Source organism: Chiloscyllium punctatum, chromosome 1 (genome assembly GCF_047496795.1).
Source record: "Chiloscyllium punctatum isolate Juve2018m chromosome 1, sChiPun1.3, whole genome shotgun sequence".
Classification (NCBI taxonomy): domain Eukaryota; kingdom Metazoa; phylum Chordata; class Chondrichthyes; order Orectolobiformes; family Hemiscylliidae; genus Chiloscyllium; species Chiloscyllium punctatum.
In genome coordinates, this window is record NC_092739.1 from 56,103,836 (window position 1) to 56,130,110 (window position 26,275).

At 39.8% G+C, this 26,275-nt stretch overlaps 1 protein-coding gene across 2 annotated transcripts in view; it reads right to left on the minus strand.

Moving 5' to 3' along the window:
• dhx15 (DEAH (Asp-Glu-Ala-His) box helicase 15) overlaps positions 1–26,275 on the minus strand; it is a 105,907-nt gene that overhangs the window by 41,141 nt on the left and 38,491 nt on the right. For both annotated transcript variants that reach the window (XM_072563632.1, XM_072563708.1), the window contains exons 3-6: positions 24,855–25,048; positions 23,126–23,285; positions 19,072–19,290; positions 1,689–1,856 (exon numbers count right to left, since the gene is read on the minus strand). In XM_072563632.1, the coding sequence (XP_072419733.1) occupies positions 1,689–1,856; positions 19,072–19,290; positions 23,126–23,285; positions 24,855–25,048 (741 nt within the window). The remainder of the gene's footprint in view (positions 1–1,688; positions 1,857–19,071; positions 19,291–23,125; positions 23,286–24,854; positions 25,049–26,275) is intronic.

A 26,275-nucleotide genomic window follows, 5' to 3' on the forward strand; every position in this document is an offset into this window, starting at 1 on the left:
GACATGCCAAAAACATTGCAGGTTTCTATGTTCATGCTACAGGCAGTTGATGAAGACAACTACATTTATGAATGGCAGAAGCCACAGCAAACTGTGAACCTTTCAACTTGTCTGTGCATGATACACAAGTGTTAATGATGAAAAAACAAGTACTAGAAATTGTTCACTGCACCATGCAGATATAGTAGAGTCTCTTCTCCACACACACTCTGTGCCAAGATTCATACCAAGTTGGACCTTGTCAGAGTTCTTAGCTGACGTGGAGTAGTCTAAAATATTAATGAGTTCAGACATTGACTGATCCTGAGGCTGGAAGATATTTTGCCATCATCCTAATCACCCTTGTACAAAAGAACAAAGCTAAACATTTAATAAAAAGCCTGGGAACAAATGGAAGGGGACAAATGAAGGAGAAAAAAAATCACAAGTGCAGTTATAAGACCAACTGGGCACAGGAGAAGGAAAAAGTTATTGATAGTAGGGCTGGTAACCAACCCACATCCATCTATAAGAATGTGAGAAAGTCAATGGTAGCTAACAAGGATGATAGTAATGTTTCCAAGTGCTAGCAAGGTGTCCAAAGAGGAATTATCTCCCAGCATCTGCCTTTATGACACTTCAGGATCTTAGAAATTTCAATAAGATCATCTCTCATTCTTACAAACTCCAACAGATAGAGGCCTACTCTGCCCCATCTCCCCATAGGTAAACCCTTATCTCCAGAACGAGACAAATTACCTGCTCTGAACTATTACTACTACTACTACTACTACTACTACTACTGCTAATGTAGTTACATCCTTTTTCAAATACATTCGAAACTGCACGTAGTAGTTCAGATGTGATCTTGTAAAAGTACTGTACTTTTAAATACTGTGCATTAAAACTTCCCAAATTTTTTATTCCCCTGCAATAAATGCCAATGCTCCATTTGTTTTCCTAATCACTTGCCATAATTGTATATTAACTTATTTTGAGATTCATGGGATCCTAGATCTACTTAACAAAACAAAGTTGAAGACTATCTGAAATATAAAGTCTCGGCTATAAGGAGCACGAAGGTTCCAGGTGAAAGAATGTGTCCAATGCGGAGTTATCTGAAACCAAGGGAGCAGCAGTATTGGTGCGAAAAAAACACCTGGCTACATTCATCCAAGCAAAACATTTCGTCAGCCAAGCTCTCTGCTCCTCATCACTACAGATAGATGATAGGCATACACTTGAGTGGGCTCAGATATTATATTTAGTACAATTATCCAGTATATCAACACTCAGCAAAGTCCAGAGGACAGTGGTCATCACATGTAACTATATCAAAGCAAGGAAATCAAACGGTTTTCAAAAATGGCAAAAAGGAGAAAAATATCATCTGGAAATATTAAAATTGGTCTTATTTATTAAATGAGAAAGTAATTTGTAACTTCATCCACCTTTAAGATCATAAAAGATCTGAAGGTGCTTCTACTTCAGAATAAAATATGACAAAATACACTGGAGAATAAAAGAGATCGCTCAGTCTTCAGACTTAAAGAGGCCTTCTAATTAAGTTCCACATAATACCAGCACTAAACAATGCAGCCCAATGCTTCCAGATACAATGCATCGCATCAGAATCTCAAATCGTAGCAATCGTTTGCAAAGTGGTCATATTCGGCATGCCACAGACGATTGCCTCAAAACCACTGTACCTTTCTTCCAATGGCTCCATTTGGTTTTTTGGGAGGCGGAGGCTCAAATATCCTCTGCTGCTGTTGAGGTGGCAGTGTAGAATAAAGGGGAATGATTTTGATATCTCCAACTTCAGGCCCAAGGTCATCAATTTCCCGTTTTATCCGCTTACAAGCTTCATCAATTTCCTGTCAGAGTGATACAAATTTAAACAGCAATTAACTCCAGCAGAACTTCTTTTAAGAATTCATCCAAAACAAAAAATGAAATAAACTCCAGTCTTTTTTTAAAAAAAAACTGTACAATAAAGGTACTCAGGGATTTTTCTAAGAATTTAAATAACTGCTACCCAAAATCTCAATAATACCATAGTCTGGTGTTATGCCATAGTTTGGTTCTTGGAAGATGTGTTAAAATGCTGTTTTGCTTAAATCATTGGGCAATTTACATAATTTGCCTGCAAAATAGATTTTGAATTCAGAAGCTTAATTGCAAAAATTTTACTCCTAATTTATATAAGCATTGAATATATTTGCTACGATTCATTTTCATCACACTCTCGCTCTCTCAAGCTATATTCATTTATTCTTTCCACCTCTGCTCTTGCAAATTGGATTCTCATTCAAAAATAAAACAGGTATTCACCTTTGGGTGACATATCATACTGTCCTGTAGTCTAAGCCAATCACTGCATGTTAACGTGGTGTAAACGTCTTCAGAATCTAGAAACCTCGAATAATAACATTTAGATTGTACAGTTTTGAAAAAAAAGTCATATTATCACACATCCACAACACATTTAATGATGGTAATAGGTCCATGTTAACCTTTAATACGTTGAACAGGAAATAAATGCACATTAGAAATCTGTATGTGTCAAGCAGGGAATAAAACCTGTCCCTACGTAAACAATTCCCAAAGATAATCAAAAAGGTACCTGTTAATAGCATTCAGAACTCAAATACAATTAACATGGCTTCTTCCACATCCTCAAAACAATTCATATCTTATAAACTAACAATTCACATCTTATAAACTACTTGTTCACTGTTTACTATAAGCCACTGTTATTAGTGAGGAAACTAGCACACAGGTGCAGCAGATAATCAGGAAGGATAATGGAATGTTGGCTCTTATTTCAAGAGGGTTGGAGTACAAGAGTAGGGATGTCTTACTGCAACTGTCAGGGTGCTGGTGAGACCACATCTGGAGTACTGCAAGCAGTGTTGGTGCTTTATTTAAGGAAAGATATAATTTCATTGGAGAGAGCTGAGAGAAGTTTCATGAGGATGATCCTTGGAACAGAGTGACTGCCTTATGAGGTAGTTTACTCTGTTTACTCGCTGGAATTTAGAAGAGTGTGACAATTGACTGAAACATTTAGGGTTCTAAAGGGCCTGACAGGGTTAATACTGACAGGATATTTCACCTAATGGGAGAACCTGGGACCACGGGGGGGGAGGGGGGGGAGAGACTCAGAATAAAAGGGCACCAATTTAAGACGGAGGTGAGGAGAATTTCTTCTGTCTGAGAGGTGAGTGTCTTTGGAACTCCTTGCCATAGAGAGCTGTGGGGGCAGAGTCCGTGCATATATTTAAGATGGAGAAAGATAAATTCTTGAACAGTAGGGGAATCAGGTGCAGCAGGTAATCAAGGGTTACAGGGAAAATGCAGCAAAGTGAACATGAGGAATGGTGGATCAGCCATAATCCTATTGAATGGAGAAGCAGGCTCGAGCGCCAAATGGCCTACTCATGTTCCTAATTCTTATGGTCTTACTGTTGCACTGAAAGTCTGGCTTTAAAATTACACAAAGATCCCATATAAACAGCACTGAGAAAAATAACCAAAAATAAAAAAAAAGTGTTACTGAGGACATTGGGAGCACTCTGCTGCTCTTCTTGACCTTTCCAAACAGGTTGGTGGAGCAGCCAGGTAAACACCTCATCGAAAAGCTGGCAGTGTCATCTGCTCAGGCTAGAATAAGATCAACAAGACCTTGCCTAGTTTAGTGCTTTTCAATCATAAGGTGAGCTTTCACAAAAACAAAAGAGGTCTTGAACTTACACAAGGTTACCTAACTATCATGGAATTAGACTGTTTAAAAAAAAAGGGAGACTTTATCCTGGTTAGCACAATTATCCTTCCAATTGCACATCAACCTCCATCACAAACTAAGGTCAATGGCCCTGTTTACCTATTGGCTAGAAGGATCCAGTTATCCAGTATCAGTCCAATTGCGTCAAAGCACAAAAGTTTTTCAATAAAATTAAAGTTGTTTGCCAGTAACATAAATAATTATCGTGTTCATTTGAGAGCATCAAAAGCAGTGAAGTCACTCTTAAAAATCTACTTAAGCATAATCAGCACTTGGAGAGGTCATGACACTCAAATGCACAACTGGCAGAGAAAACAAATCATCTACCAGGTTCTTCTATCCCACAGAGAATAATAAAGAGCAAAACTGAACCGCACAATCCAGAATGGCATCAATATTGATTCTTGTAAGCCGACACAGCTCGGAGTGTATTACAATTGGCTTCAGTACTGCAGTGTTATGAAGGAGTCAGAGTAATTCCCACACCTGGCCACTGCACAGCGACACCTGCTGGAAGATCTAAATGTGATGTTGAACAAGGATAGATTCAAGCTCAGCTGTGACCCATCTGCCAACACTCTCCACTGAAGCCTGCACACACAGAATGCTCATTCAGGTGAGGAACAAGAGGACTAACTGTGCCCATGGCACTTTACATCAACATTAGTCACTGCACTTGACAAGAAAGAGAGAACAGGATAATGGTCAGGGAAGAAATCATGAATCATCAGTTCAAATCTGATGACTGAATTCAGGACACTCACTGTCAAAGATATGGAGATTGTGCCTGAATTCAAAAGCCTAGTAAATCAATGGTGACAGGATTTGAGGCAAAGCAACACTAATTTTTCCCCCTCCCTGTCAGGTTCATTCAATGAGGATTATTACAATAGAATGCATTTAAACTGCATCTTATTTTGTCAACCTCATTTCAAAACACTTCAGGCAATTAACCACTTTCAGAGTGGCATAAATAGCAACTGTACAAATTAATCCTCAGAAAGATGAGGTTTGTTCAACTACAAATACATGAGCATAAACTAATTTATGCTCTAAAGATGTGGACTTAAATTTGCACAGAATTTCTGTTCCGATCTCAAAAACTGTGCTGAAGTGTGTATAGATTCAGCCGCCAAGCCAAATATCAGCAGTCATGAAAATTAGATAAAACAATACTGAGAAGATGTGAAACACAAACAAATTTCTGTAGAAACTCAGCACATTTGACAGGATTGGTGGACAGAAGGCAGAGTTTTGAGTCCCATGGTCCTTCTTCAGAACTGAATATAACTAGAAATTGGTGGTGTATGCACTGAAGATGTGGGGGGGGGGGGGAGAGAGAGAGAGAGAGAGAGAGAGAGAGAGAGAGAGAGAGAGAGAGAGAGAGAGAGAGAGAGAGAGAGGGAGAGAGAGAGAGAGAGAGAGAGAGAGAGACAGACACAGACAGAGAGAGAGACACACACACACAGACAGACAGTTCACAAAGGGATAGATGATGGTAAACCAGGGAAAGAGAAAAGCTGATAATAGGGACTATATGGCAATGCAAAAGAATAGGTTGGCAGTGCTAAAAAAAAAGCCTGTACCATGACAGGGCTGGCTGCGACAGTGGCTCAACGAGGGCTTATATTCTAAAATTATTGAACTTGAAATTGACCCCGAAGACTGCAGGGTCCCCAAAAGAACAATGAGTAGCTGTTTTTCCAACTTGTGTTGAGACTCACTGGAGCAATGCAGAAAGCCTGAGACTGAGATGTAGGCCAGGGAACTGAAGTGCACGGTCAGTTCTATGGACACAACATTGGTGTTCCTTAAAGTGGTCAACTCAATGTGGAGATCACCACATTGTGAGCAACAAATACCGTTGACTAGATAGAGTGAAGAGCAGGTCTTCAACTGGAAGATGTGCCTGGAAGCTTATGTAGTGAGGTGGGAGGAGGTTGAAAGGCAAATGTTGCACCATCTGCAATTGCATGGGAAGGTGTCATGGGGTGTGGAGTGGTCTTGCAAAAGTATTTAATCAAACATTCAGAATCCTATGCTTTATCATTAGGGACACAGTACAAAACAAGATAGATAATTAAGCCTGTATAAAACACTCACTCAGCATTGCAGACTGCGTGTCACACTTTTGTACGGATGTGAAAGCATTATAAAGGGTAGAGTCAAATTAACAAGAATGGTTCCAACAATGAGAAGCTTCAGCTATGTAAATATATTGAAGAAACTGGGACTGTTTACTTTAGAGACAGTTGAGAGGACATATGTTAACAGTAATTCAAAATCCTGAGGGGACTGGATAAAGTACTTATGGAGAAACCCTTCTCATTTGAGAATTGGGTGGCACGAAATTAATTTTTTTTTAAAAAACGCAGCAAGTAGTCAAGACCTCAAAGGTGTAGCCAGAGTGTGTGGTGGAGCTGGGTTCAAGTGAGGGATTCAAAAGGGAACTTGATTATTATTTAAAGTGGAACAATGTGCAGAACTATGAAAAGGCAGGTAAGTGGCACTTGCTGAAGTGCTTCTTCAGAGAGTTAGCACAGACATGATGGGTCAAATAACCTCCTCCTGTGCTGTGTTGTTACTACTGTATGAGCTCTATTGCATTGGACAATAGCCAATCTAAAATAGCATATTCGCCAGTTGCTTTCTCAATTTACTCTTCGAGAAAACTGTTACATACATTCCATAAACTTGTCCTCCAAGCCACTTTTACCAATCTGGTTAGCCCAGCCTATAATAAGAATTATTGTATTACCCTCATTCTAAATGTTCCTTTAATTTCTTGACACCTACCATGCCCAATTTTTTGATTACCATTGGGGAGGGCCTATAAATTACACCCACCACTGTTTTCTGCCTTTTCTCACTTTAGAATGATTTTAACATCCTGCTTTTTTGGGCTAAAATCCTTTTTTTTTCCTGATGGAAATAGCAATAGACTGACCACATCTTTTCTGTAATTAGGTTAGCCTACATCGCAACCCTGTTTACCATGCAGCTATCTATCTGTGTGATGGCTACTAGACCAAACCTTAGTGGTATTCTTGTCAGTAATTTGTCTTGTTTGTTACAAATGTTTTGCAAATGAAGACAAAGCAATTATGATTTTTAATGATTTATTACATTACCTCAGAGGAAACCTTCATCAATAAAATGTTTACTGTTATATTAAACAATATAAATTTTAAAACCCTATATTTAACCTTTATTTCATAAAGCCAACAGGTACACGTGGCAAATTTTTCCCTCAATTAGAATTTGCATATGGAAATGAGCCTTTGCAGTATAAACAGTTGATTACACCTGCAAATAAATGAAGTCTACTTTCAAGGTTGGCTGCATAAATTAAGAAATATTTGCACATAGAATTGGGGAGGTAATTTAAATTAGTCCAAAAATAAGCAAACAAAGGGAGTGACATAAAACAAAGGGTTGTGTTTTATGCACTGGAGGTCAACAAAGACTAAAAGGATGCAAAGTAATTGAGTTTATTAAGAAACGTGCAAGTATAACAGAGGTGGTGGACAGGGTACAGCATGTGGCCCAAATAAGTATTCTTTATATAAATGTACAGCACAAAGAACAAACTGAATTACAATCACAAACCTGACTTGAAGGTATGGCAACATTAACTGTTACTGAGTTTCATGTCTGCAAGGTGGTCAGGAATGATAATTAAATATACCAGATTAAAGAAGATGTGCGGGAAAATTGGGAAAATAGAAGAGGGTATGGACTAATAATTATTATGGGTAAAACCCTAGTAATGCTTAATAAAATGATATAAATAAGACCTAAGCAAGTAGTAGGAAAACCTTCTTTGGTAAGAAATAGAAAAAGGGTTTTAAGACTGTAAGAGGAGCTGTGCAAAGGCTTCTCAGTGGCAGCTATGAAGTGGTAGGCCTAGATCAGTCACAATCACAAAATGGCTGAATAGGCTTCAGGATCAAAATGATCTCTAGCTGCTTGAATGTAATTACAATTAATAATGCACAAAATTGTCAAATGATGCAGCACAATAGGAAGACACACAGCTTTCTGTGCTTTAGTACTTATACGTTGAATAGCTTAGACCCCAAGAGCGAGGTCTTGCTCTCCTATTCTTTCCTCAAAGGTATGGAGGAATTTTTCTGAAGTATTTTTTCCAATTCCTCCTTTCTACCCAAAACTACTTTCATCACCATTGCGGCGAGTAAAGAAATGTTTCCTCAGACACCATCTCCAGTTCCTTTGTCCATCATCTCAAATCCTTATCTGATCACCTTACTGCCACTGGAAAGTTCATCCCTCTTTACTGTCCTGAAACTATTCATGACTGTGAATACCTCTCAGAATCTCGACTCATTTTCTTTTCTTGCTTTAAGAGGAGCTGTCCCAGGTTTTCCTATCTTTCCATGAAACTTAAGATCCTCATCATTGATTCTATCCTGATAAATCTCTTCTGCAGAAAATTAAATGCACAAACTTTTCCTCAGATGCTGAAACATTCAACAGTATCACCATCATTAATTCCCACACTACCATCCCTGGGGGACTACCATTGAACGAAAACTTAACAAGATTAATGATATAAATACTGTGGCTCCAAAAGCCAACCAGAGGCAGGAACTGTGCAGCTCCTGACTCCTCCAAGCCTGTCCACTATCTGTAATGCACATGTTACAATACGTGATGGAATTTTCCTGACTTGACGAGATAATTGCAGCTCCAACAACACAAAGCAGCTTGATACCATCTGGGACAACACTGCCTGCATGACATCCACATTCCGTCCCTCCATCACCAATGTTCAGTAGCAACGGTGTATACTATCTACAAATGCACTACTGAAATTCAACAAGACCCCTTGAACAGCACCTTCTAAACACAAAACCATCATCATCTAGAAGCAGATACATTGAAACTCTACCATCTGCATGTTCCCTTCTATGCCACTCACCATCCTGTCTTCAAAACAGATCAACCTTCTTTTGGAGTCACAGGGACAGAAGCTTGGAATTCCCTCCCTAAAGGCACTGAGAAATCTAGCTATAGCAAATGGACTTCAATGATTTCAAGAAGCTCACAACAACCTTCTCAAGGTAATTAGAGATGGGCAATAAATGCTGACCCAGCCAACAACGTCCACATTCCATGAATGATTAAAAACAAACTACTCCAACTTAGGTATAAACTCAAACTTCATGAGACTAAATACAACTTCCTTACTTTTGTTCTCTGTATCCCTTTGTAAAGAGAACTTTGACAGGTGCTTTTGTCACAACCATGTCAACTTGCCCTGCTAACTTCAAATGGTGTGTACACAAGTCTTCATGTCTCTATTTCCACATCCACCTTAAAACTGCACCTTTTATCTTTATATGTAGACTTTTCTCATTCCTTCTATCTAAATGAATTACTTCACATGTTCCTGCATTAAACTTCATATGCAAGGGTCAGTGTCAATTTCACCCAAGCTTGCTTAGTTGACATTTCCCAGTTTTAAGATAACCTTAAACTTTAAAGTTATGCCCCATATACCAAAAATCCAGCTTATTTATCTAACTTACAATCAGCAGTGGGCTTAACACTGGAGGAAGGCTAATTTTGACAGTGTTAGGCAAGAACTTTCAGAAGCTGATTGGGCGCAAATGTTCGCAGGTAAAGGGACAGCTGGAAAATGGGAAGCCTTCAAAAATGAGGGCTTTGGTAAATAGAGTTAAGGAGAATCCAAAGGGTTTTTACAAATACATTAAGGACAAAAGGGTAACTAGGGAGAGAATAGGGTCCCTCAAAGATCAGCAAGGCGCCCTTTGTATGGAGCCGCAAGAGATGGGGGAGATACTAAACGAGTATTGCTCATCAATGTTTACCGTGGAAAAGGACGTGGAGGATATAAAATATGGGGAAATAGATAGCGACATCTTGAAAATGTTCATATTACAGAGGAGGAAGTGCTGGATGTCTTGAAATACATAAATGTAGATAAATCCCCAGGACCTGATCAGGTGTACCCTAGAACTCTGTGGGAAGCTAGGGAAGTGATTACTGGGCCTCTTGCTGAGATATTTGCATCATCGGTAGTCACAGGTGAGGTGCCAGAAGACTGGAAGTTAGCTAACGTGGTGCCACTGTTTAAGAAGGGCGGTAAAGACAAGCCAGGGAATTATTGACCAGTGAGCTTGATGTCGGTGGTGGGCAAGTTGTTGGAGGGAATCCTGAAGGACAGGATGTACATGTATTTGGAAAGGTAAGGAATGATTAGGGATAGTCAACACGGCTTTATGCGTGGGAAATCATGTCTCACAAACTTGATGGGAGTTTTTTTGAAGTAACAGAGGATTGATGAGGGCAGAGCGGTAGACGTGATCTATATGGACTTCAGTAAGGCGCTCCACAAAGTTCCCCATGGGAGACTGGTTAGCAAGGTTAGATCTTATGGAATACAGGGAGAACTAACCACTTGGATACAGAACTGGCTCAAAGATAAAAGGCAAAGGGTGGTGGAGGATTGTTTTTCGGACTGGAGGGCTGTGACCAACTGAGTGCCATAAGGATCGGTATTGGATGCACTACTTTTCATTATTTGTATAAATGATTTGGATGTGAGCATGAGAGGTACAGTTAGTAAGGTTGCAGATGACACCAGAATTCGAGATATAGTGGTCAGCGAAGAAGGTTATCTCAGATTTCAACAGGATCTTGATCAGATGGGCCAATGGGCTGAGGAGTGGCAGATGGAGTTTAATTTAGATAAATGTGGGGTGCTGCATTTTGGGAAAGCAAATCTTAGCAGGACTTATACATGTAATGGTAAGGTCCTAGGGAGTGTTGCTGAACAAAGCGACCTTGCAGTGAAGGTTCATAGGTCCTTGAAAGTGGAGTCACAGGTAGATAGGATAGTGAAGAATGAGTTTGGTATTCTTTCCTTTATCAGTCAGAGTATTGAGTACAGGAGTTGGGAGGTCATGTTGCAGCTGTACAGGACATTGGTTAGGCCACTGTTGGAATATTGCATGCAGTTCTGGTCTCCTTCCTATCAGAAGGGTGTTGTGAAATTTGGAAGGGTTCAGAAAAGATTTACAAGGATGTTGCCTGGGGGAGGATTTGAGCTATAGGGAGAGGTTGAACAGGCTGGGGCCGTTTTCCCTGAAGCGTCAGAGGCTGAGGGGTGACCTTATAGAGGCTTACAAAATTATGAGGGGCATGGATAGGATAAATAGACAAAGTCTTTTCCCTGGGGTGGGCAAGTTCAGAACTAGAGTGCATAGGTTTAGGGTGAGAGGGGCAAGATATGAGAGAGCCAAGGGACCATCTTTTCATGCAGAGGGTGGTGTGTGGGGAATGGACTGCCAGAGTAAATGGTGGAGGTTAGTACAATTTTGCAACATTTAAAAGGCATCTGGATGGGTATATGAATAGGAAGGGTTTACAGGGATATGGACCAGGTGATGGCAGGTGGGACTAGATTGAGTTGGGATATCTGGTCGGCATGGACGGGTTGGACCGAAGGGTCTGTTTCCGTGTTGTCCATCTCTATGACTCTAATTAGAAATTCTGTGGTGAGTAACTCACCTCCAGTCTCTCAAAAGCACCTATCTGAAAGGCACAGGCCGTGAATGTAATGGAATACTCTCCACCTGTTTGCGTAGTCCTAAAAACACTTAAAATGCTTGACACAATCCAGTACAAATCTGTTGATTTGCAACCCATTCAACATCTTAAACATTCAGTCCCTTCCACACTACTGACAGGACATTGCAGAGCCCATAACCTTGGTTCTATTCGTTTTGCTCAGCTACATTTTGATCAGATGGAATAAATAGAAATAGCTGATGATCACTGGTGATAGTAGGGCCCTCAGCAGGATCGACTTTGCTCTTCTGGCTGAATATAGTGAGTGATAGAGAATTTGATTTGGATGAAGTGTGTTACAAATTTATGAGCAGGTAATAGTTGGAAGACAAAAGTAGAGACACTCTATTGGGTCATATCATGCTTCAACACCAAGTTAGTTCCATAAATACCTGGGGCAAACATGCAATTATCACCATATACTCTGGAGAGAGCCTGGAAATCATAATTCACATTGATGGAAGAAAGATGAAGTCAGTTTCAATTTATCCAGTTGCACTTTATAAAACTCTGGAGTTGGCGATGAGGAAGTGCTCAGCCCAAGGGCGGCTAAAAATATATTTTATAGTAATTCACAGAGAACATCAGGCTTTTCCTAATACCTGGAGACTTGGTTATTTCAAATCCCCAAGTAATTTTATAAAATACAGTTCTTTTAACACTGCAATAACCAAGATGATGAAACTATAAAACTTCTAGTTTTCTTCAGACATTTCTCTCCCTTGAGAAAAGGTCTTCCTGAAAATGATTAATATTTGAAGCTTAATTAGGACAGAATGACAATCACAACTGCAGTGAAGTTCCAGAAGAAAGTTATCTTCATTCTAACAGGCTACAAATTAATAGGACTTAGCTAACACAACCTTAATCTCTCTGGTACCAAAAATAGGAAATCGACTTTCTAGTTAGATCGTGCAATAGTATGTCAAAGTTAGTCTTTTGAAATTAACATATGGGCTAAATGAAGCAATAACTTCTGTTAATGGAATATTGAATATTGACAATTAAATATGAAATATAAATCTTAATACTGCACATGCGAGTGCCTGATGGAACATCCATCCTAGTTTACAACATGCTTATTTAAAAACAACAGAACAGGTCAAAATTGATCGTGTGACAGTCCAAGAATACAACACCAGAATTCTAGCCTATAAATTAAGGATCAAAACGTGAGGGAGCTACCATCTTCCATGATACTAAGATAGGCATGACGTTCATGAAGTTACAAGATGTAGCTTTGTCAAATTTGCACCCACATGTTGCAATCTTCACAGTCCTGAAGGGTTACACCTGAAATGCCAACTTCTCCACCTTCTGATGCTGCCTGGCTTCTTCTAGCCTCCTGCTTGTCTACACTGTAAGGATAGCTTTTACACAACACCTCACATAAGAATATCCAACATCCGAAATGATACAGCATCCTCCTCACAGAACATTTTTTGGCATTAGATTTCAGAACTGATTGTTCCGTTCTTGGTAAGCACGAGGTACGATGTGTGAATAGAACATATGTTACGTGTTATTTCCACCTCCTGAGGACATAACTAATTTGTTTCACTGTAGCGAAATTCCCAGGGCAGTAATGCCATGAAATTTATTAGAACTTGTATTTATACAGCAGCTTTAAAATAAAACATCACAGGGTACTTAACAGGAGTGTTATTAAACAAAGTAACACTCTGAATTGCAAAGGAAACAACGGGGCAAAAGACTGACAGCTTGATCAGAGACAGGTTTTTAAAAAAGTGTCTAAAGACATGAAATCCAAGGGAAATACACTGGCGTTTGGGAGGGATGTCCTGGGACTGCCACTCAGGCAAATGACAGCACGACCACTAATGGCAGAACAATTAAAATCATGGATGCTCGAGAGGCCAGAGAGAGAGAAAAGTGAAGATATTTCAAAGGCTGAGCGAGAGCTCCAAAACAGGGAAGAGCTCAGCTTCAAAAGATGAGAACTACGAAATGGAGAGCCAGGAAAAGGCCAGTGAAGTAGGGACTGAGAGTGAATGATATCCTGTACAAGAGGAAATGGGGCAGAGATTTAGATAACCTCCAGTTTATAGAATAGAGGTTAGACAGTGTATATTACAGCACTCTGATCTAAAACTAAGGAAGGAAGGATGGTTTCAGCAGGTTTTCTCGTTTTGACTGTGCATGTGAAAATACCATGGTTTCCCAACAGACCTACCATGGCAACAGCATGCTTACAGTTGAACGTTTTTCCTCAGGACTCACGGTTGCTCACAATCTGTTTTATTATTCATTCATGGGATGCGGGCAGCACAGACTGGGCCAACATTTATTCCTCAGCCCAAGAATCAACTACATTGCTGCGGGTCTGAAGTCACAGTCTAGATAAGGATGGCAGGTTCCTTCCCTCAAGTATGTTAGTGAACCAGATGGATTTTTCCAACAAACAGCAATGCATTCTTGGTAATTTGGCTCTTAATTCAAGACTTCTACTGAATTCAAATTTGAACCTAGCTCTCCAGAACATTACCAGCATCTCTGGATTAACAGGGGGCCAGTGATAATATCACTAGGCCATCACTTCCCCTTAGCTAGCAGCCATGGAGAGAGATGAGTTGATGGCATGGAAGTAGAGTTGGTGGCAGGCAGGAAAACAATGGTGTCAGTCTTGCCACTATTGATTTGGATAAAGTTTCTGCTCAGTTCAGTACTGGAGGCTTTCGAAATAACCCAACAATTCAAAGACAATGGAACACAGGTATGATTGGGTATTGTCAGCATACACGCAAAAACTGATAGGTTTGAAAGACATGGGCAAGGGATAGCACGTCGAAGCACATGTTGTTGGGAGACACCAGAGGTAACTGCAGGAATAGGAAAGGAAGCCACTGATGGAGATTTTGGAGCTAAATTAGATATGGACAAAACCAGAGGAGTGCACTTCAGCCGAACTGCGTAGCACTGGGAATGTGCCCTGTACAAGTGAAGCACGTCATGTCCCTACTTTTGATTCAATTCCCTTCATAATACACAATAACATTCTTTCGCTTCCCCAACTAGTTACTTACTTGCATAATGAATTGGCCATGCTAAATTACCTATAGCGTTCAAGGACGAGTAGGTTAGGTGCATTAGTCATGGAAAATGTAGGGTTATAGGGCAGGAGGATGGGTCTAGGTGAGATATTCTTTGTATGTTGGGCCTGTTTCTACATTGTAGGGACTCTATGTCTAAAAACAAACTAAATAATGGTTTGCAGCTTGTGTATGAGGACATCCAGTTTGCACTGCATTTCAAGGCTCTGTGGGCGGCACGGTGGCACAGTGGTTAGCACTGCTGCCTCACAGCGCCGGAGACCCGGGTTCAATTCCCGCCTCAGGCGACTGACTGTGTGGAGTTTGCACGTTCTCCCCGTGTCTGCGTGGGTTTCCTCCGGGTGCTCCGGTTTCCTCCCACAATCCAAAGATGTGCAGGTCAGGTGAATTGGCCATGCTAAATTGCCCGTAGTGTTAGGTAAGGGGTAGATGTAGATGTAGGGGTATGGGTGGGTTACGCTTCGGCGGGGCGGTGTGGACTTGTTGGGCCGGAGGGCCTGTTTCCACACTGTAAGTAATCTAATCAAAACCTCTTACCACTCAGCTTAAAACAAAATCACAAAAAAAAACTGGAGAGCAGAGGTGCACAGTAATGAAGAGGTGACAGGTCAGGATTACAAATATAGAGTGAAACAGAATTTAGAATCTGGTCAAGTAATAATGGTGACAAGTCAAAACTTAAGGCTCTTTAGGTGAATGCAGCACTTGATTTACTATGATTTGATAGATATTACATTGATGTGGCTGCAGTGTGACCTAAACTCAACATTTCAAGGTATGCAGCATTCCAGAAAAATGGGCAAAAGGAGGTGGGGTAAGCTTTGTTAAAAACAAAAGTGATCGCAGTGGTGCAGAATAATGATTAAGGTACAAAGATTCACAATATGGAATCAGCTGGGTGGAAATGAGCAAAAACAAAAAGTCACGGGTGGTATCTCTGGGCCCTCAAAGAGCTTCCTCACTACAGGACAATATACATTAGAGGAAATAATGTAGTGCCTTTCTTCCACATTCCAACTGTTATGGGTGATTTTAATCTGCATATTGACGAATCAGATGGACAAGGGTTAACATGAAAAACACGTCTGTAGAGTGCATCAGGGATTGGTTCTTACATTGTAGAACCTACCTAAATTTAGGCTATTTTAGAACGAGTGAGACCATAAAGTTTTGGAGCCAAATTAAGCCATTCAACCTATCAAGTCTGCTTCACCATTTAATCACGACTATGTTTCTCAATCCCATTCTCCTGCTTTCCTCTTGTAGTAACACATAATGAAGGAGGATTAATAAGAGATCGCGCATTAAAGATCCTCTAAGGATCAGAAATCACAACATGGTAGGACATTCAAATTCAGTTTAGAGGGAGAGCAACTTGGGTCTCAAACCAGTGTCATCAACTTAAATCAATACAATTACAGGGATCTAAAGAAAGCATCATCTAAAGTGGACGAGGAAAATAGACAAAGGGGTTAGTCAGTGGATGAGCAGCGGCAAACATTTAAGCAAATATTCCAAAACAGCAAAAGTTTATTCTGGTCAAAAAGAAGAATTTGATGATCAGGTTAACAAAAGGCAGTGAAAAAGAGCATTCAGTCAAAAACGCAAGTGTACAAAGCAATGAAAACTAATGGTAGGCCAGAGGACTTAGAATTGTTTAGTCATCGACTACTGGTTTCTAAAAAGGTTAAAGAGGGAGAAAAAAAGAATACAAAAGTAAATCGGCAAGAAATATACAAACAGCAAGACCTGCTATGGGTGTATTAAAAAAAGTCGAGAGAATTAAGGTCGGACCCTTGGAGGATGTAACTGGGGGATTAACAACAGGGAACAGTGAAATGGCAAATAATTTAAACTAATATTTTGCATAGGTCTTTATGGTGAAGGATGCAATAAACATTGCAAAGCATCAAATAAGCAAGGAGCTAACGGGAGGAAAGATCTAGTAACAATCTCTACCACATGGTACAAAGTAATTGACAAACTAATCGAACCAAGCACGAACAATTCACAAGGGTCTTAAAGGAAGCGGCTGCAGAGATTGCCCAGGCTTTGATCAAAATATTCCAGTGCTCGCTGGATTCCGGAGCACCCCCTATTCTGAGAAATAAGACAGAAAGCAGGGAACTATGTATCCGTTAGTCTAGCATGTGTTCTAGCTGGGTTGATAACAGGGAACCTGTAGATCTAGGATATTTGGACTTTCAGGTAGTCAATAAAGGTGCCATACACAAGATTACTGACCAAAGGAGGGGGCTCAGGGCCCTGAGGTAATTGATTAGTACGAATTGAATATATGCTAACACACAGAAGATAAAATCTTTTTCAGGTTGGAAAAATGAAACCATTAGAGTACCACAAAGATAAGCCCTTCTGCCTCAATTATTTGCCATCTATATTAATGCTTCACCCCCCCCCCCCACCGACAAGAGTGGCTAGCAGTGAATTCAGTTACTGTAATGCCTCGGACAACGATTCGAACATATCTTGTTGGTCTTGTGTACCTATCTTGTGTGGTGCAAATATTACATGTGACTTGTCAGCCCAAACTGGATAAGGTAAAAACAATGTCTGCAGATGCTGGAAACCAGATTCTGGATTCTCCATGCTTCAGGTTCACTGCCTTTATTCCTGATGAAGGGCTTTTGCCCGAAACGTCGATTCCGAAGCTCCTTGGATGCTGCCTGAACTGCTGTGCTCTTCCAGCATCACTAATCCACAAGCTGGATAAGGGTCTTAGTGCTCTAGGACATGACTTGCTTCAGTATCTGAGAAGTCATGAATGCTGCTGAACATTGTACAATTATCAGTGAACGTTCCCACTTCTCATTTTCTAATGGAGGGAAGATCATTAACGAAGGTGGTCAGACCTAGGATACCACAGAGGAACCTTTGCAAAAATGACCTGGAGCAGAGATGACCAACCTCCAACAACCACAACCATCTTCCTACGTATCAGTTATGATTCTAAACAGCAGAGAGTTTGCCCCCTGTTACTTAGTGATTCCAGTTTTGCTAGGGTTTGTCACATCACCTCTGGAACTTAACACTTTATCAATATTCGAATTAAGGTTATAATAAGATCAAGAGCTGAATGGCCCTGGTGGAACTCAGACCGAGTATCACTAACGGGTGCTGCATGACAGCACTGCTGACGACAACTTCCATTACTTTACTGATGGAGTGCAGAATGATGGGACAATAACTGGTCGGGTTGGATTTGTCCTGCATTTTATGTACCGGACGTACCTGGGCAATTTTCCACCATGATGGGTGGATGCCAGTGTTGTAATGGTACTGGAAGAGCTTGGTTAGAGGAGCAAGTCCTGAAGCACAAGTCTTCAGTTCAACTGCTGGAAGTTGTCAGGGCCCATAGCTTTTGATATTGCTTGGAGTGAATCAAGTTGGCTGTAGACTGGCATTTTGTAATGCTAACGACCACTGCAGCAAGGTGAGACAGATCACCCATGAGGTACTTCTAGCTGAAGATTACTGCAAATGATTCGGCCTTAAACTTTTACACAGATGGGATGGCACGGTGACTCAGTGGTTGGCACTGCCACCCACAGCACCAGGGAACTGGGTTCGATTCCAGCCTCAGGCAACTGTCTGCGTGGAGTTTGCACTTCTCTTTGTGTCTGCATGAGGTTCCTCCAGGTGCTCCAGTTTACGCAACAGTCCAAAGATGTGCGGGTTAGATGAATTGGCCATGCTAAATTGCCCACAGTGTTCAGGGATGTGTAGGCTAGGTGCATTAGTTAGGATTAAATATAAAATAGGGTAGGGGAATGGGTCTGGGTGGACTTGTTGGACTGACGGACCTGTTTCCACACTGTAGGGATTTTATGATTCTTTAAAGGTGTGTTGGACTCTCCCAAGGATTTCCTACTTGTCTTTGTGTCATCAGCAGAATTGGCAACTTTATCTTCTGTCCCTTCATCTGCATCTTTTATATAAATTGCAAATGATCCACGTGGCACACCACTCATTACATTGTGCCAATCAGAAAAAGATTTTCATTTATGCCCTCTCCGCTACAGCCAACCTTCTACCCATGCGAATATGCTGTCAGCTACACCATGAGTTTTTAATTTCCACAATAGCCTTCCATGTTGCGTTTTATTAAATGTGCATGGAAATGAGGTACAGTACACTCACCGGTTCTTTCTTATCCACAGCATGTGTTACTTTCTCAATTAACTCCAATGGATTTCTTAAAAATTATTTCCTTCTCACAAACCATCTGATTACTGAATCCGATTATTTTGAATTTATGCAAAAGTCCTAGAATAAATTCTTTAATATTAACTTCCAAACTTTTCCCGGACTGACATTAAGCTGACTCGTTCATCATCTCAGCTACCTTTGCTTAACTGACTTTGCCAGTCTTTACATAGATTAAAATATCCCATGATTATTGCTGTGCCTTTCTGTCAAGCTTCCCACTGTTTCTTCCTTCATGGTCCACCTTATTTTGAAGTTCATTTTAGTTACCTGGGCACCACTCCCAAACCATTTATACCTTTGTGACTTCTCATGCCTATCCAAATAGTTTGCACACACCCTGGTTTCCTGACACATTTCAATTTTGAAATGCAAATAAATCTCAATTCTTACCTCCTGACCTGTGAGGAAAAGCAGAACATCTCCCTCCTCTTCTTCACACATATGGATTTGAATTACTGTTCGAATCGCTGACTCTAGATAATCCCTCTCCGGTTCTGGGGTATAGAATATTTCTACAGGATGTGTACGGCCAGGAATGGTAAGCAGTGGGCAGCTATCAAAGTAGACCTGAAACTTGCCTGCATCAAGTGTAGCACTCATGATGATAATCTGAAAGAAAGTGTACAATTTAGTCTCAATTCATATTATAAAAGACAACCATTAAAATTTGCAAAATATAAAAATGTCTCATGGAAGCAATCTATTATCAAAGGAAGAATTGTAAAGCTGTGAAATTAAACATTAGCACTGAACATAAAAAAAAAGCTTTCAGGTTTCTCAGTTTAAACCACCTTCAAGAATAGAATAACCAAACCACTCAGCATGAAGCAGAACTATGCATCTAATATAGAGACTTATTTATCACTTGGTAAAATACAGCAACTGACTACTTGCTAGAATTTAACAGCTGCTAAGTAATAATTCATCAGGAACACAAGAGGTTGTCATTCGACAGATTGAAGCTAGAACCCTGAACAGCAAGACTTTTAAACAAATGTCATCTGGACCTTGTAGACAGTAGCACAGTTTTGACATGATGATCGGTCAGACTGGTTTGTGAAAATTTTATAAGGATTTACTTCGATCCATTGTATTATAGATCACCTGCACTTAAACTCTACATTTCATGGATTCAGTTTAGTAAATTTGCATGATTTTGATAAAGGTTCCTTTTGTCAATGACTCCACTTTTGAGACAGTACCACCTCCAAATAATCATCGTGAACTCAGACAATGCATTTTGATAACATATTTGACCTCAAAAGGGTGTCACAATATTGCCACATCCTGCCTTTAACCTAATATCCACAAAAACACATTCCTAAAATAAATCAAAGTCAAAGGATCAGAAATCTCAGGTAATTTACCCCTTTCACCTAAATCCAGGACATCATGGTCAATTGTAGAACCAGCAAAGAGGAAACATTGAAATGTGACTAGTTGTTTTATTTACAGAAAATCTCAAGCTGTACATTCATTCAAAAGATCTATTTTGTTTAATTTTAGTTTCATCTTTTCCCTCATTGAAAAGGGCATATCTGTCCCACTGTAGAGGTTTTAGGGTTTCACATTAATTACATAATCAGAAGGTGTTTACAACTTCAGGCACATGGTTCGCAGGTGGAAACAAAGTAAGCTTCACTTATTCTTCAACTGTAGCGAAATTAACATTGGATTTGATATGCAATGGTTTAAGTGTTTTTAACTGAACACAATACTTTAAAAAAACCTGACGATTAATCAAAAGTAAAAGCCAGTATCCACACTCTGTTTGAAGGACAGACACACAAAAGTGACCCAAGGCGGCAAAATGAGCTGATTCGAACAAAATACTGATTCCAACAGCACAGTCAGAAAGTCAAATTCAGTAGCAGTTTGCACAATGATTCACTTGAGACAGACTTATCACATACCCCTTTTTTTTTTTTGGTTAACTTGCAGAATGTGAAAATTGCTATCTGGGCCTGAGGGGGTGGCCAACAGCCATCGTGAACAGCTACAGGCCATTTAGTGTAGGTAGAGGTAGGGAGTACCAAGTTTTTGACCCAGTGACAGTAAAGGAACAGCTATATACTTCCAAGTCAGAACACAGTGTGGCATGGAGGGGTTTAGGCATCTGCTAACTTTGCCCTTCTAAATGGAGGTGGTTAAGAGTTTGGAAGGTGAATTTCACCAGAGCAATTGTGGATAGCACACATTGCCACTACTGAATACCTGTCGTGGAAGGACTGAATATATGTAGATGTGGTGCCAAATGGTTTTCAGGTAATGTAGTTATCCCCTAATGGCTTCAAACTTTGAATGCTGTTGAAGCTGCAGGTAAGTGCAAAGGATGCCTTTACATTCCTGATTTGTCCCCTTAGGTAGCAGGCCTAAGGAGTCAGGTGATGAGGGAATCAAGCCAAATATTCACATGCTTCATTTTTGAAACTTTCAGATGAATTCTTGACTAAAAGTATGAGAGTAGAGAGAAATAACTCAACTTGGCCCAGAGAACAGAATTGGAATAGAATCTACATAAGAAAGATGGGCTTTTGTACAAGGGCAACTAGGGATGCTCAATAAATGCTGACCCAGCCAGTGATGCCCACATCCCATGAGAGAACTCCAAGAAAAACTTCTGTATGGGGGATTGATGAAGGAAGGGAAAGCGGAGATAGAAAGGTAGATAGAGCAAGATAAACTGTCACAAGAGCCAGATGACCGGCCTAAATGGAGAAAACATTGCTGCATATACTAGAATAAAGGCAAAATACAGTCGATGTTGGAAATCTGAAACAAACAAAATGCTGGAGAAACACCAGAGTTCCAGTAGCATCCGCAAAAATAGAAAGAGTCAACTCCTCAAGTCGACATGACACCTTCTCAGAACTGAGCTCGAAGTCTCTCACTGGTAGAATATTTTTTTTAGATTACTTACAGTGTGACCAGTGATATCCCACAAAGGCTTGTACTTGGGCTTGTGTTTTAACTATTCATTAATGACTTAAATGCAATAGAAAGTCACTTATCAAAATTTGGCATTATTAAAAATAGGCGACACTGTTGGCAGTGTGAAGCATAAAACTCTCTCACTCCCTTGTTAATTTAAGTGATTGGACAAACATGCAACAAATGGATTTGCAACTAAGTACAGAAGGGCACATTCACTTTGGACCCAAAAAGGATAAAATAGGGTACACCTGCTGAATGACAAAAGCTTAATTAAAAAGCGGAGGTCCTGGTGCATAGATTGTTAAAATGTTACAGATATAGAAAATAATTTAAAAAGTTAATGGAATGCTGTTTAAATCTAGAGCAACAGAATACAAGTGTGTAGAAGCCATGCATCAGCTATGTAAAGGCCTGGTGAGACTCCACCTGCAGCACTGTGCGCATTACTGAGCAGCACACCTCAGGAAAGATGCACTGGCTCTGGGGCCAGTGCAGTGTACATTTGTTAGAATGATAACAGTTCTGCAAAGGTTAAATTTAGAGAAGGGATTACACCAACTACAGCATTACCTGAAATTTAATCTGGAGTGATTTGATCAAACATTTCACGCTCTTAAGGGAAATAGCTTTTTTGCTGGTTGCAACCCATTCTTTGCTGGTTGCAGCGTCTAGGAAGGGGGAATCGTCCAAAAACTTGGAGAAATACCTTTCTTTCTTCCCATAGCATCCTAGTTGTCAGAGGGCTAACATTGGATCAATCATAATGTAAGAATGGAGCAAAAGCAGGAAGACTGATTCAGTATGGAGACTAGAATAAAATCACTGGCATTATCCAGCAATACACACTAGCCAACCAAACAAACTGGCCCTAAGGCGCTATATTTTTCAAAAGTAAATGCGAGCATTTTTTTTCATGCAAAGGATGGAACTCTCCTCTTCAACTCACAATTGATGATAGCAATTGTTATTTTTAAAACTGGGATTGACAGATTTTTGTTAACCACAGGTATCAAGGGATGAAGGGCAAAGATTAGCCATGACCTCATTAAAATAATGGAACTAGCTGGAGGGGCTAAATGACCTGCTCCTGTGTCCAGTCCTAAAAATACTGAATTTGACCAAATGCTGAATCAAGGCCAACTCTCTGCTCTCAGGTGAATGTAAAAGATTCAAAGCCTTATTAAAAGAAACGCAGGAAATTCTGGATGATAATACAGCTAATGTTCATCCCTCAACCAACATCACTTAAAGCAAAAATTATCTGGCAATGCACTGCACTGCCATTTCCAAATGTGCCCATAGTCTTTTCCTTACATATTAGCAGTTGCATGTTTGTAAAGCACTTTGAGATGTTCAGAGATTTTATTTAAAGGCATCTTTTTTCCTTAGTCTTCAGACTAAAGCATCACACTGTGGTTGGCAAGTGATCAGTCAACAATTGTCTGAACTTAGGCCTCAGAAAAACAGATACAATGTACAGAACCTTCATTTTCTTGGTCTAAAACATTACCTTCAAATCTGATCTTTGCTTCACAACTTCTTTTAAAACACCCATAAGAATATCTGTTGCTAGTGTACGCTCGTGGGCTTCGTCAAGGATGATTACCCCATATCGCTCTAGTAGAGGGTCATTCATAGCTTCTCGAAGCAACATACCATCAGTCATGTACCTAGAAACAAAATTATACAACAGATCTCTACAGGGTTAACTCTATACACAAAATTCTAGTAGCAATCCAGTGATATCACCAAACAAAGCAAATAATCATGACATACCACAGGTTTGCTTTTGAAAATTTGAAATCCATAGTTCTGCTAAGCAATTTGAGGTATTAGTAAAAGTCAAGCTATGTATTAACCAAATAATGAAAATACTAAACTTAAATTTCACAATTCCAATTACGCAGCGGCCTGAAAAATTTATCACACAGAGTTTCACTGCTAGTCTTGCTTTAATTTATGACGTACTCTGTTGAACTATTTAAAATAAGGATGCTATGCTTCAGTTAGACAAAATACTGGAGAGAGACCACATCTAAAACACTACGTGCAGTTTTGGTCTTATTGAAGGGTGTGAATGCATCAACAATAGCTAAAAAGGAGGTTTACTAGTTTGATATCTCGAATGAGTGGGTTGTCCTATGCCAAGAAATTGAACACACTCAGCTTGTTTACGCTGGAACTTAGAAAAGTAAGGGGTGATGTGACTGAAGTGTATAAGATCCTGAACGGTCTTGCCAAGGTGGATGCGGAAAAAAAGTCTTCCTGTGGGTCAGTTCAGAACTAGGCGACACGGTTTTAAAAATAAGGAGAATGTTTCTTCTGAAGGTGACTTTGGAAACACTGCCACAGAATGTGGTAGACATAGGGGTCATTGAATAATTTTAATGGCAGAGATAGATGCTTACTAAGCAAGGAAATCAAAGTTTAATTGGGGTTATTTGGGAATGTGGAACTCAAAACAAACATCAGGCATGACCTTATTAAATGGCAGAGAAGGTTAAACGATCTTCTTCCATTCTAATTGTATACACTATGATCACATGTATTTCTCCATTTCATGATGCATACATCGAAGGACATTCACAGTATTTCTACTTGTTTTTAATTTTCATGCCAGGGTACTAGCTGGTATCCACAAAACAAATGGAGCAGTATAAATAGTCATTTACTAGGGTCTCAGAAGTCAACGGTATCAAGGCATTTTAAAATCATCTGAATTTCAGTGCATATATTTTAAGTGCAGCTATTAAATTTTACTAACAGCGCAATGACTTTCTTCCACTCTGGAAAAATCAATACCAAAGCCTGCTTAAGACTCTAAGACGTGATCATTACTATTGGTTACGGCACTCTATTGACCCTCCATTCATTGTAAATGAGATGGGAATGTACCTGTTCAAGCAGTAAGATAACAATGAGTGGGTATGGATACCAAAATGAAGAATGGGCATCAAATCTAATTTCAAGGTTCCTTCCGATTGAAAAAGGAAGGTAAAGAATTGTAATTAATTTCAATCAAACTATTCGGATATTTCATTGCACATCTCTGGGGAAGGTGTGATTTGAATCTGTACCTTTTGGCCAAGAGGTAGGGACAGTATCACTATGCCAAAGACCTTGAGCAAAGTATTATATAAAAACATCAGTAAAGTCACTTTTATGGAAATATATTTACACATTGGAAATTTTAACAAATTTTGATTGTGATTACCATAAATAAAAGTTCACACACTTACTTCAGACATGTTTTTGCACTGCTGCAGTCTTCAAATCTAATGGAGTAGCCAACCTCTTGGCCCAGCATCACATCCATCTCATCAGCTACTCGCTGAGCCACACTCATAGCAGCCACCCTCCTAGGCTGAGTACAGGCCACACCACGTTTGGGTCCCACCACTGCCCGCACATAATCAACACACCACTGAGGAATCTGTAAATCCATTCAACAGCCAGTCAATTGCTTGAATCTTCAACATTGAGTATAATGTAAGCAACACATACATTAAACTTCATTAAGCACATTGCTCTTTAAAGTGCTCTATAATTCCATATGTCAAAGCAACAGAAACCAGAAACTCAAAAGAGGAGGATTAATTCACACCCAAACAAATGTTTTTTGTCTCCATTATGGAAACTGAAACATCTTTCCTCTCCAAAAATAGAAGAGTTTCTCCACCATTGTATCCTGTTTAAGAAGTATTTTGTTTATTATATGAAACATGTTTGAATCGCTCCCATAAACGTAGCCAGCAGCATATCTTTGTAAATTACTGAATCCTGACTATAAACTGATACTGTATAATACATGCCGGAGTTAGAGACTATAAGTCAAGAGATCATAAATTAATTTGCTGTACATTCAACTCAGGTTACCTCCCATTGCTAACAGACAGTCCTTTTCATGTCCCGTACGTTACGATATGTTTCAGACAAAAAGTAACTATATACCGAATGAGTTGCTTCACTTAGCAAAACCTTTAAGCCACTTAAAAATAGTATTCAGTGCTCCACATGTAATGACAGACTGAAAGCTTACTACATGGAGCCAAAGTTTAGCTGTTAGAATTGGTTCCATGTGGTAGGGAACTCTGCAATAATAGGAATGTCAGATCTGGACTTAGGTTCACAATGCCTGTGGTTTAAAGGAATGATCTAAGGGCTCTAAGAGGCAGCACAGATTTACTGGGAAAGGACTAGCCTGAGGCTGACATGAGACCATCTAGAGTTGATGGACAGCATTATGACCAAGACACCCCAAACAGCAGCCAAACATTTAAAGGCTTAAAGTAAAAGGTGAGGTTATCCTTATCATAAACATAACATTACAGTTTTGAAAAAAATGCAAGAGCTTTGCCTGTCACCTGACAAACTCCATGAGATATTAAAATCCACATGCATTCTAGAAATTTTCACTACATTTTTAAAAATGAGAGAATACGTATCCATCAGCCAAAACAAAACCAAGGTTCATTTGATCAGTGGCCTATCCAACATTTGCACATTGTCTGTATCATTGTGGAACCCTTACAGTAACTTCCTACATTGGCACAGAAACCCTACAAGACACTGGTGTGTTCAGGAAGTACAATCCTCAGTTGACTCAGTTCTGCATTAGGAAAGCAGCAGAAACAGAAAATAAGATCAAACAGTTTAGTTC